At 42.2% G+C, this 13,288-nt stretch overlaps 1 protein-coding gene across 1 annotated transcript in view; it reads right to left on the bottom strand.

Annotated features, from left to right (window-relative positions):
* Positions 1-417: 417 nt before the first annotated feature.
* The window catches only part of ZPLD1 (zona pellucida like domain containing 1), a 2,463,358-nt gene continuing 2,450,487 nt past the window's right edge, over positions 418-13,288 (bottom strand). The window contains exon 11 of the mRNA XM_085623784.1: positions 418-578. Within this exon, the coding sequence (XP_085479910.1) occupies positions 418-578 (161 nt within the window). The remainder of the gene's footprint in view (positions 579-13,288) is intronic.

Genomic DNA, 13,288 nt, shown 5'->3' with positions numbered 1-13,288 from the left:
TTAAAATCACAAACATTCAGAACATTTATAAGAACAATGACCTATCACTGAGATATTAATTTTAGGGATTGAACTAGAATAAACATACATGATAATGAGTAGTAGTACTAGAGATAACTTGTACAGGATTACTAGCATAGAATGATACAGCCACAAATTAGTGAAACTTACTTCATATTTTATATTAAATCATCTTCTGTTTAAACAGTACAATGAAAATACAATATTAGTACAGCCAAATAAAAGGCAATCATACAAAAAGGAAACTTAATTTCAAAATGACAGTCAAATGTGTTACATAATTTCATCCGATTTGAAGAGATAGCTGTAAACTAAACATAATTGCATGAGTTTAATACATAGTCTTAACATAACACACCGTTAAAGCAATGTCCATCAAAATGTTCCAGTGGCTGATTAGTTGATAGTTTGATTTTGTACACCATTTAGGACTATATTGCTACGCCTCTTTCTATTCAAAAGCGTGAGAGAGAATACAAAGAAGCAAAAACTGAAGACACCAAGGATTACAGTTGCTGAAATCAGGGCACTGGTGACTGAATCAATTTGAAATGGTGCTCCACTCGACTGACCTGCAAGGAAACATAATAGAATATGTGTATATTAAAACATCATATTAAACTATCATTATGTATGTTTAATCCTCTATTAGCAACTGGTTGACAGTTCATCATCTTAAAGCTTATTTCGGGCGCATGCCCATAAAACACAATAGTTAATTATTTGGCTGCCGAAAGAGCTATGAAGCTAGAGACTGAATAATTAACTAAATTGATTCCAATTATTCCATCGATTCAGTAAAATACCCTGTAAATCGTGAAATTATAATAACGTTCCAGGTCGCACTTCAACTGCTTATTATTGCATTGGCAAAACGAGGACTAACACTTTTGTTTTCAAACAAAAGCTGTGTCTAAGAAAACATAATATTGAAAACCACATTAATGGACCCAGTGGATGGATAGCTGACTTTATTTGAATAGCACTCTTTGTTGATTACTGCTTCTTGCAGTTTATCAGAACCTGCCTGGGAGAACACGTGGAGACATTGTATAACCTTAAACAATGTTATGTTTGTATCCATTTTCTAAAGCTCTAACCAAGCTTCAAAGCAGCAGGGCACTGAACATGAGACAAGCGTAAGATAAGGCAGGCAGAATGGCAATGTAAGTATTGATGTGATACAAGTCTTGCGAGAGGGCATTATTTTGGGAATCTGCTACGCCAAGGTAGTCACAAAGGGGATAGCAGACCTTAGAGCTTGTAAACATTTTACACCGTTTGACAAGGGGACGGGGTCTTACAGGGCCAGGGCTTTCTATAGAACACTGCATTTGAGGCAATTCGATCCTACCAGTCCCCCAAAAAAGAAATGTTTGAATACAATGTTGTCTTCCGTAGATTCCTTAGGGTGTTTTCACAACTGTAATTGGCTGGGCAGAAGCTCCTAACACAAGCTGGAAACCCACACTAAGCAGATTTTTATTTTCCACTTTTTGATCCAACTTTTGCTATCTGCTCCTTACCAGGTGACCGTATGAAGGGAGCCAATATTGTGTGCCACACAGTGGCACAGTCTGTATTGGCAGACTTGGAATAGGAGGAATAGAGGGGCTTGAAATGGGTGGCAGTGGCAGGGCTAAGGGGGGCCCTTAAGAGCATGGCAGAACTGACTGATGAGCACCCTTCCTTTGGTAAACAGATTGGATTTTAAAGAGTCACAGAACTTCAGGTTGTGCTTGGTAGAACAATGCAGTTCTAGGTTTACAAAGTAGTACTGCCTGCAACACGAAATCAGCATTCTACTGGAATAAAAACAGATGTCCCATTCTACTTTTGCATTTGTATACATTTTAGCACTTGACAAAAGCAATTTAATGTAGTGTCTTCTGAGCTTTCAGTTCCTTTATGTGTGAGCTCAGTGTGAGAGTCTTGTGTTAATAAGCAAATAGTTTATTCAGGGGGCGAATGGACGTCAAGGTGGTCCATCTTGTCTAATCCTTGAACGAAACTTGAACGAATCTAACTCCTACATAACTTGAGACAATATTGTGAACGTGTAAATTGGTAAAAGAGGTAGAAAAAATATGAATTCATGTTGTTCTGGTCAAAGAGAATTGTCCTGTTTTTTAACCTTCAGATGCATCTGAGCATTTTTGATTCTTCAGCAAACATACTCCAAGTATGAGGTTGGAGTCTCATAATTATAAGTAATAACAGGGACAAAGCTGATCTTATTGGTACTTCTCATTTTGAGGTAAGTGAGCGTGAAGTAAAAAGGTCGAAATAAACCTGTTTTTTTCCAAGTTCAATCAGTACATTTCTAAAGCGCATAGCTAATCAACAAGAGTTTCTTAGTGCTGTAGTGAAGGTCCGGCCAAGAAAAGCCAAAACAAAAGCCTAAAAGAGTCTGTTTTATTTTTATTAATCCGTGGCAATTCAAGAGAGGCGCAGATTAGAATTTTAACAGAGAGGGAGTTCCATTTTGTAGGACCAAGAATAGCAAAGGATCTTTCTCCCTGTCTTACATGTATAGCAGTTAGGAGCTGATTACCAGAGTGAATGGACCACTTAGGAGAATACCAGTGCGCCACTGCTTCTATGTAAGAAGGGTCACCACCATACAAAGCCCTGTGCATAAAGCTTTAAAATGTATATTCTTCTCTGCTGTCAGCCATTGAAGAGAGCGAAGGGAGGTGACTGAGAAATGCCAAGGGACATGGCAGGGCAAGAGTGCAGCAGAATTTTGTACAATCTGAAGTCTCTTTAATATTGTTTTGGGGGCACCTAGATACAGTACATTGTCATAATCTAACCTGGATATAATCAAGGCCTGAAACACCATTTTCTAAACAGAAATAGGGTGGAGCCCGATAATTTTATAGAAGCATTGCATTTTAGCAGCTACCTTTATATTAGCTTTGGCTTTCTCACCATAAGGTTTGGGCCATATGCATTCTAACTGTTTGCACTTTTTCTTGAGTAGAAGCAATAACTCACTGAACCATGGAGCGGGCCTGCAATGTATTTTAGTGCCTCTTACCTTTTTGGCAGGACCCTATCTAGGAAGGTGCTAATCCAAGAGTCAAGAGCAACAGTGTCAGAGCCCAGAGATCCTGTGATGTGAAAAGTCCTCAAAGAACACAACACAAAGGTATATACTTGAATTAGAGGTTTAATGGTAAACACCTCATCCATCAGCCACCAAAGAGCAACTGACAGTGAGGAACACTAGACATTCAACATTCTAAGTTCCACGGAACTTACATATCACAAAAAGGTGTAGGAAGACACCACACATCTCCCTTCCAATAACAAAAGAACATACACTACAATGTAAATAAATAAATCACAAATTATGCATAAACTTATACCAACATAGTATTGAAATAATATAAAGATATAATTATAATAAATGACCAAACACTTCACAACTGTTAAACAACATAGTCCTTCAAGTATTTGGGCACAGATGTCTTGCGAACACTATGCCTCGGGTAAAGTTTGGTAGGGACACATGAACCAGCAGACATATGATTATCTAACCTATTCATGGATGAATTGTTCTTGAGAATAGCAACACAGTTCAAATTCCAAATCTTGCCATTTTCCAATTTGACAGCATTTTTGAAACATTTAATGACACGCATAGGAGCAGCGTATTTAGACCAAGATAAAGCACCTACAGGAGCTTTTACACGCACATCACCTCCCTTCACAACAACTTCTTTAACAATTTTCCTTTCATCATATCTTAACTAGTTTTTTAGTTAAAGTTTTTCTTCCCTTAGTCTCCAAGCACCATTACTGTTGTCTTTAACAGCTTTTCCTCAAGTCATCCAACCTGGACATAAACTAGTATTGGGAGCTCTGCCTTTGAACAATTCAAATGGTGATTTGTGGGTGGAGGTGTGAGGGGAGAAACGATGAGCTAAGTTACACTTTTGCAATTCTTCCTCCCAATTCAAAGAATTCACTCTTGAGAGTTGAATGTTCTCCTTTATCACCCTGTTGAACCTTTCACTGCTCCATTAGTTTCAGGATGATAAACCGTACATTTGTTGTGCACAATACCACAGGATAGTAGGATATCAGACATTAAACCAGAACAGAACTGAGGACCATTGTCAGATAAGAGTGTTTTGGGAAATCCATCTCTCTTAAATAAATCCTGTAAAAAGGAAATCACACAAGAGGATATGACATCTGAAACAGAAGAAACCTCAACCCATCTAGAATAGAGGTCCATTAGGACAATAAGATAGGGAGTACGATGCTCTCCATTGAGGGGACCAACAATGTCAATGGCAATATCCTCTCGCGGACCATTGGGTAAACTACGACATACCATGGGTACAGTACGGGGAGTGAGAATTTTATCACTCAACTTGCATTGCAAACACTCTCTCACTTCACGTTCAATTTCAAGATCCATTCCAGGCCACCAGAACGAAGCTCGGAGTCTTTCTTTAGTTTTTACAATTCCTAAGTGATCCTGATGAGCCTCCTCCATTAACCTTTTTTTAAGAGAGGAGGGAGGAACCAACTTGGTACCTCTTAACAATGTCTAATTGTCAACAGATAGTTCATCTTCAACTGCACGCCAAACTTTAGAAACAAATTATCAAAAGGGGTTTCTGATTTAATCATATTCATGACCTTAATATGTTCGCTACCTTTTTGAACTTCATCTTTCCACTCAACTTCTAGTATAACCCCTGAGGTAACTTCACAAACACTAACCTCATCCTCCAAAACCTCATTCACAAATTGTTCCTCCTCAACATCACAAACCAGACAAGATAGACAATCTGCTGTCATATTGTCAACACTGGGAAGATGTTCCACTATAAAATTGAAATCTTGTAGGCCAATAACCCATCTCCTGATACGAGAGGAAATAAAATCCAAAAGATTTCCTTTAAGGGCTTATGATCAGAACAAACTTTCAAATGCGTTCCCCAGACAACATTTCTAAACTTATTGAGAGCCCAGAAAATGGCCAACGCCTCTTTTTCGATTACTGAGTAGTTTAATTCTGCCCCACACAAACTTCTTGATGCACAAGCAATCAATTGTTCCTTGCCACCTCTATTTTGTTTTAAAATGGCACCCAACCCTTTTGAGCTTGCATCTGTAACAATAGTAGTTTCATCAACTGGAATGAAGGCTTGCAGATTTGGGGCGTTCTTTAAATTCTTTTTAAGTTCCACAAAAATTCTGACATTCATCTGACCAAATAAATTCCTTGTTCTTACCAAGTAGTTTTCTCATGTTCGATTTACTTGCCAAATTGTGTACAAATTTTCCATAATATTCAATCATACCTAGGAAGGAAACCACCTCTTCTTTATTCTTAGGGGAGGCTAAGTTTAGAATGGTATTAACTAACTCCTTCTTGGGAACAACAACTGAGGCAGTAATGCAATGACCTAAGTAATTCACCTCATGAACTGAAAATTTACATTTATCAAATTTCAATGTGAGACCAGCCTCTTCTAACTTCTTCAAAACTAGTCTCACAGTTTTCCTCATGTTCTTGATGATTAGGACTAAAAATAAGCAAGTCATCCTGATAACATTTCCCAGACCTTATACCTCGTAAAATTGAAGACATAACCATTTGAAAAAATTACGTAGCAGACACTAAACCAAACGGCATCCTTCTGTACTTGAATGCACCCATAGGGGTGATGAAAGCTGTCAAATCCTGTGAATCCTGCATCAGTTCTATTTGATTATACACTTGAGTGAGATCAAGGGTTGTAAAAACTTTTGCACCACTTAAAGAAGACAATAATTCATCAATATTTGGGAGGGGAAATTCGTCAACGACCCCCTCCTTGTTGAGGGACCTTAGATCAATACAAAGTCTGATGTCTCCATTAGGTTTGTTTGCGACTACAACTGGTGCCAACCATTCAGATGCCTCCACAGGTGTAATTATGCCCTGCTGTAGGTAGTGTTTTATCCAATTCCTGTTCAACTTTTTCTTGCAGAGCTATGGGAACGCTATGGGAACTCTCCTCACTTTGGCCACGACTGGGACTGCACCATTCTTCAATTTGACACAATGTTCATATCCTTTCAGACAACCTAAATCGTCTTTAAATAATTTTGGTAATTCACTTACAAACTCATTTACCTCACCTCCAATTTTATGAATCTGAACCTGAGGATCAGCATTAGGGTTCAACGTAACACCTAACAAGCGCTGATGAGGCCAGCCCAGTAAGCTGTCACCTGCTTTGGATACATAAATGTTTTCAACAATCATTTTGTTTTCCATTTCAATGCAAGCATTGAAATATCCTAACATGCTTATAGGTTGTCCGCCATACCCTCCTGGATTTACTTCCATCTTAAATAGTTTGTTCTTTCTTTGGAACCACTTGAAAAAGGTATCCTTCGAAATTATTGAAATATGTGAGCAAGAGTCGAATTTCATGTCAAGATCAATGTCATCAATCTTTACCTTACCTATGGGATGATCATTACATTTGTTCTCCACAACTTGACATATAACTTCTTTCATATCTTTGTTAGAAATCTTTTTTTGTTTAGATTTACAATACTTTATAAAATGACCCTTCTTCCCACAACCATGACACACAAAACTCAAAGCAGGACAAAACTTTGAGTTGGCTTTGTGACCAGATCTGCCACAATGAAAGCATTCAACATTAACCTTAGAAAGATCATCTTTTTCAAACTCCTTCAAAGGAGTTTTCTAATTTTTAACCAAGTAAACGTTTTCCTGAACCTCTTCCACAATAGGTTGACTTTTATTCTTTTCACTTTTCAATTCACTAACACATTTTAACATGTGTTCAAATTTTTTAGCAATCCCTATAACTTCTTCTAAAGGCGGCTCCTCTTTAAGCCATAGCTCTTCTCGAATGTTATCCTCTCCACATTTAAGAACAAATTGATCACTAATTCTTTCTTCATTTGCCACTCCAAATTTGCAAGTAGAAGCTAACTTTCTCAACCCCGTTAAATAATCTTCCACAGATTACTCTTTACCCTGTTCCCTTAGCCCAAAATGGTATCTCTCCGTGTTTGTGCTGACACGAGGTAAGTAATGTCTATCTAACTGTAAAATACAAATTTCATATTCATCCAGACCCCTCTGTTCCTGGATAGAAAGATCATGCAAATTTCCTAAAACTTCTTGTCCTTCACTATCTAAACAATGTAAAAGTAGGGAACATTTTCTTTCTGCACCTAAATTTGTACCGCAAACTCTTGCATAATGTATACAAATCTTCTTCCATTTACTCCATTTAATATGTGGTTCACCTGGATTACGTTAAAAAAATGGTGGTGCAGTAACGTTTTGCATGATACTTCTAACTCCCCAAAAAATTATAATAGAATTTAAAAAAATGAGATTGTTTTCTGAAACACTGGTGGAGTAAAATGTATATAGCAGAATTACTAGCACTGTGAACTGTATCAATACAATAGATTAACAATGAACAACATTTAATGAGAGGAAGAAATGAACTTGTGAACAAAGAAAACAATAAAGATTTGTGGAAAAATCAAGGTCCAGAAAAATATTACGGAGTACCCAATGTAGAAACTGGTGTTGACACAATTCTCAGTTACATCCACCAATCAAAATCACTTCCAGCACTGTGATCGTGTCTTACAATTCCATAGTGTTCTAGAACACCTTGAGCAATATCAGGCATAGATGATTCATTAAGCCAAGTTTCAGTGAGAAACAAGGCATCATCCTCCTGCTCATTAATGAACTCTGCAATTTCCAGTGAATGTTTAACTAACAAACAAAAATTCACAGAAATGCAACAAAAGTCCAGAGACCTTGAAGGTGATGTTTGGGCTCTAAATTTGAGTGACATGCCAGCTACAATGCCAGTCTTCATAATTATATTCTCTCCAGGACAAAGGGTATTGGTACAATAGAGTGGTGTCTCTGGGTGGTGAGAGTATACAAATTCAGAAGATTGCCTAACAAGCCCTGGGGTACAACGACCAGGGTTCCTGGCCCATTAACCTGTTCAGGTGCAGAAAGGCGCAGATAGGCTTGCCCTTGGTGCTGCATTGGCAAGTTTGTACACCGCTGTTGGCTCGTATATGAATTTACCTTAAAGAAATGAAAAGACAAGGGGCATTTGGAACAACAGGAACAAGTTGTTTTAATTAAATGCAGAGGCCAGGATTGATCTCCTATCAATACTGGGCAACCTGTAACTGCTACCACAGCCACCTACCGCTGATTCCGACCGCTGTGCACCGCCCCTTCTCGCCAGACCCGCTTCGCGGGTCCCGCTTCGCGGAAACACAGCGGCTGCAATACTCCAAAGGGCTTCTTCCAACCGGCAGGGCTGCGAGGGTAGAGCGGAGGACTCCACGGACCAGGAGTCCCCGCGCGCCCGTTACCAGCTGGGCTCCTCTCCCTGCCGGCCCCGCCCCCAATCGCCGGCAAAGTTAAAAGGCAGTCAAGCCTCACTCCAGGTGGATTTCTCCTATCAATACTGGGCAACCTGTAACTGCTACCACAGCCACCTACCGCTGATTCCGACCGCTGTGCACCGCCCCTTCTCGCCGGACCCGCTTCGCGGGTCCCGCTTCGCGGAAACACAGCGGCTGCAATACTCCAAAGGGCTTCTTCCAACCGGCAGGGCTGCGAGGGTAGAGCGGAGGACTCCACGGACCAGGAGTCCCCGCGCGCCCGTTACCAGCTGGGCTCCTCTCCCTGCCGGCCCCGCCCCCAATCGCCGGCAAAGTTAAAAGGCAGTCAAGCCTCACTCCAGGTGGATTTCTCCTATCAATACTGGGCAACCTGTAACTGCTACCACAGCCACCTACCGCTGATTCCGACCGCTGTGCACCGCCCCTTCTCGCCGGACCCGCTTCGCGGGTCCCGCTTCGCGGAAACACAGCGGCTGCAATACTCCAAAGGGCTTCTTCCAACCGGCAGGGCTGCGAGGGTAGAGCGGAGGACTCCACGGACCAGGAGTCCCCGCGCGCCCGTTACCAGCTGGGCTCCTCTCCCTGCCGGCCCCGCCCCCTTGGGGTCCTTAGATCTCCCATAAAGGAAAGGTAACAGTGCCGCTGCGCGGGAGCGCGCGGGAGGGCGCCGGGAGAAGCCCGGGACAAGGGCGGGACCGTCTGTGGCCGTCCGGGGTCGGACGAGGTTGGGTTGGGCCTAGAGTCTTGGTTCTTTGTACATTTACCGTCTGGTTATACCGCATACTACATCTTACGTTATATTGTGGCACCTCTATTAATTTTCAACTATGGCCCTAAGATCGGGTAAACAGCGCCTTGTGTATATTCAAACCTCTAAGGGTGTTGTCTCAGGCCCCCTTGACGCTTTTTTCACCCGAGCCACAGGGATACTAGAAAAAGAAATTGAACTAGCCGAGCATAGATTGTCCCTGGACTTAGTTACTGGGAAACGCTCATCTATTGGTGCCCTGGCCCGTGTTAAAAGCCCTTTAACTAATGCTGCATTTAATTGTATCTCTACCTCAGAGACTGAAGTGATAGCTCATGTAGATGGGGACGGAGATCCAACATCTATGTCTAATGATAACTTTGAACCAAAATCTGATAATAACCTGACCTGTTTAGAAGAGGAAAGCCAAAATACGGAGGACGACGAGAGTAGCCTGTCCAGAACCCCCCAACTTTACCCTCTAACCTTATCCAGCATGCCTGCCTTGCCTCCAGTACTTACCAATCAGGTTCCTCGGAAAAGAAAGCACGCCCCAAGCTCAACGGGAGAAATTGTACAAAAACAACCTAAAATAGATCATGTTAATAGTTCCTCTCATTCCCAGACCATACAAGAACCCCCAATAGTGTACTGTCCTTCATTGGTTCACTCAGGGTCTTCTAATCCTTGCCCAACATGTTTTAGCAGTGACGATGTCCTGTTGGTAAAAATAGAAGCAATGATTAAAACCTTATTGCATCCGATCTTAGAAAATACCAGGATACTGTCCGCTAAAATAGATGTTCTGGAAGCAGCAGTCAATATTAATATGGACCTCTTGCAAAACTTAACGACTACTAGTTTTAAGGCAAGGGGCCCTAACCCCATAGGGGGTGCTAACCAAGAAGGGGGGTCAACCACAACTATCCCCGTAGGGACACCTTCTACTATTATTATTAAAAAACCACTAACAGGAGCAAAAACCACAGCTACTTCATCGACTACTGTAAGCAGAGCCCATACTAAAGAAACACCCAAGGCTAAATGCCCAGTGGCAACTAACAACACGCAGGGGAAAAAACCTCCAGCAAATGGCGCAGTAAATCTACCTAATAACACTCCAGCACAGACTTCCTTAATGGGTAGGGAGAGGAAATCCACTCTCCAAGATAGGAATCCGAGGACAGACAACAGAAACTCACGACAGCCACCCAGAGTAAATCTACCTCCTGAAACGTCACAATACACCATCGTTCTAACCGGAGTGGCCCCCCTAAGAGAAGGTATTAAAGAATCACAAGGGGATCTGCGGAATAAGGTCATCTTCTGGCTAAACAAACATCGCCCTTTGCCCCCGTCATCTCCCACCGAAATCCTCTTTGTAAGGAGAGTAGAATGGGTAGGCAAGGGCGAAAAAGATCTGGAAGGTGACTGTATTTTAGTTTCATTTAGAGACCCGTGGGTGGTGGAAAGAATCCAAAGGAAAGCTAGATTTGCCCATCTGGGTGATGTACAGACCTTACACCTTGGTTACTTCTACCCACATATGTACCCAATTAATCAATTGGGCCCCAATCATTGGAAACTTAAAGGGGGAATGCCCCGGGAGCCCATAATCCATCACCCACAATACTACCCTCCCCTTTTCAATCATTTCGAGGCACTGTCAGATCTAGAATGGGTTGACTGACTATGCGCACCGACCCAGTTACCGAACACAGTTATAGGGAAGGGGGAGGGAGCGCATATCCCATTTAACCCCACTTCGGAATTAGTAAAGGAGCAACAGTCCCTTTCCCATAATAACACTAGTATGCTGAGGGGGCAAAGCGAGGAAGAGGCTTCCACCTCCAATATAGTTGTGACTAGTCTAACAAATGACAGCTTACCGAGCTCCCATTCCCCCCCCAATGTTAGCAATAACCATGTAGAGGTAAACTCTTTAATTTCACATATGGTATCTTGGAATGTTGCTGGAGTTAAGACCCGAATGATTTCTGAGGATTGGTTGGCCTTTATAGGTAAACATGAGGTTGTCCTCCTGCAAGAAACATGGGCCACATCTCCGTCTTATATGGCTGGATACATAAATTTTTTCAAACCAGCTATAAAAGGTACTAAAGGGCGGGCGTCAGGGGGTCTGATCACCTGGGTAAAGCAGGCCTGGTGTTTTTCAGCTTCTGAACTGTATGTGGATAATCCCGATATATTGGCTATAAGGCTGAGGGAAGTTGGGGGGCAGGAAATGCTTATTATTAACATATACTCTAGAGGCCTCCCTGGCGGCCGTGGCCCCAAGCTGATAGGCGCCCTAGACACATTACTAATGGGTTGGAATAAAGGCTCATTTATTATAATAGCGGGTGACATTAATTGCACAATTGAACCACTGTACCTGCCGGAAGACAATTGGGGGTTTGAAGAAGATGCGACCTGGAAAATCCCCGAACTTTCCAATAAACTGCCAGTCAAAGCAACGGAGGCTGCCCTGAACTGGACTGCCTTCTGCCTTACTTGGGGACTAAGGGCCGCAAACGGACGCACCAAATCGGACATTGGAGCCAATCCAACTTTTGACAATGGTGCGAGGAAAAGTCGTATTGACTACATCCTCATAAAAATGGAATATTGGAGTATAATTGTCGATATGGAAATTGTATTGCGTCCGGAAAGCGACCATAACCCACTGTCCCTGAAAGTCAAAACGTATGGCATGAAAAGACTAGCGGAACCAGATCCAAGGGGGCAAGGGGTTGTAACCGTATCAAATGACCGCAGGAGACTGAAATGGTCAATCATATCAAATGATGCAATGATACAGGCCAACATTGAAAAAGTGGTGACTAATTCTTTAAATAAAGTGAGGTCTGCTGTTGTCGAGAGGGGTCAGGGTGATTTAGACAAGATCATGGGTATACATGACAAATGCTTCTCTGAGCTTAAAACTCTTCTCTCAAAACCTTGTAAGCCTAGCAACGGGCACCAGAATGCTCCAAGAGCAAAATGGTATAATAGAGAGTGTAGAGAGGCGCATAGTCACCTAATAGAGAAAGTTAAATCCAGAGACCTAAGTGCAATAAAAGAGGCCAGACAAAGGTACAAAAGAGTCCAATGGGAGGCAATGAGGGAATGGGAAGACGACTTTTGGGCAGACCTTTTGGACGCTAGTAAATCTAACAACCAGACCAAATTCTGGGATATCGTTAAATGCGGAAAAGACGGTGAATTCCGTATCCCGTCTAACAACGTATCTCCGGAAGTCTGGATAAATCATTACTCCTCCCAATTTCGTACAGTAGTTGTTGACCCTACGTCTGTATCTAATCTGCTACCGGCAATACCCCCTGGCAACGTGACTATGTCCTTTACAGAAGCGGAAACGGAGCATGCAATAGGCCTAACCAAGAGAGGGAAAGCTCCTGGGTTAGATCAAATCCCAGCAGACCTATTTAAGCTAAACCTAGGCCTTTGGGTTCCCTATTTAACCAGTATATCTAACACTATAGCGAGAGGTGCCCATATACCCAGGACTTGGAAGGGGGCGGAGATCCTCCCTATACACAAAAAGGGCGATAGATCGAACCCAGGGAACTATCGCCCTATTAGCCTAATCGACTGCTTTCAGAAAGTTTTTGCCCGTATGATTCTGGCGAGGGTCCAAGGGTGGATTGAACTAGAAGGAATACTGTCCCCGCTACAGGCGGGCTTTAGATCTGGTATAAGTACCATTGACCAGGTTCTGAGGTTCTGCATGATTTTCTGGAAGGTCGTTATACTGGGGGGCGGCACCATCTATGCTGCTTTCATAGATTTGAAATCAGCTTTTGATTTGGTGCCGAGGGGAAAATTATGGCAGGTACTAAGGGACCTAGGAATGCCGGGAGAACTGGTGGAGATGATTATCAGACTACACGAAGATAATTTTGCCAGGGTAAGATGGGGGTTACAAGGACAATATACTGACTCATTTCCGGTTTCACGGGGAGTCCGTCAGGGGTGCGTTCTCGCCCCCACCCTCTTCTTACTCTTTATAGATCAGGTAGTGAAATTCTTCGGTTCTATTAATACTGACGC

This window comes from Triturus cristatus, chromosome 8, assembly GCF_964204655.1.
Source record: "Triturus cristatus chromosome 8, aTriCri1.1, whole genome shotgun sequence".
Taxonomy (NCBI): Eukaryota; Metazoa; Chordata; class Amphibia; order Caudata; family Salamandridae; genus Triturus; species Triturus cristatus.
This window is presented reverse-complemented; position numbering and strand designations above follow the sequence as displayed.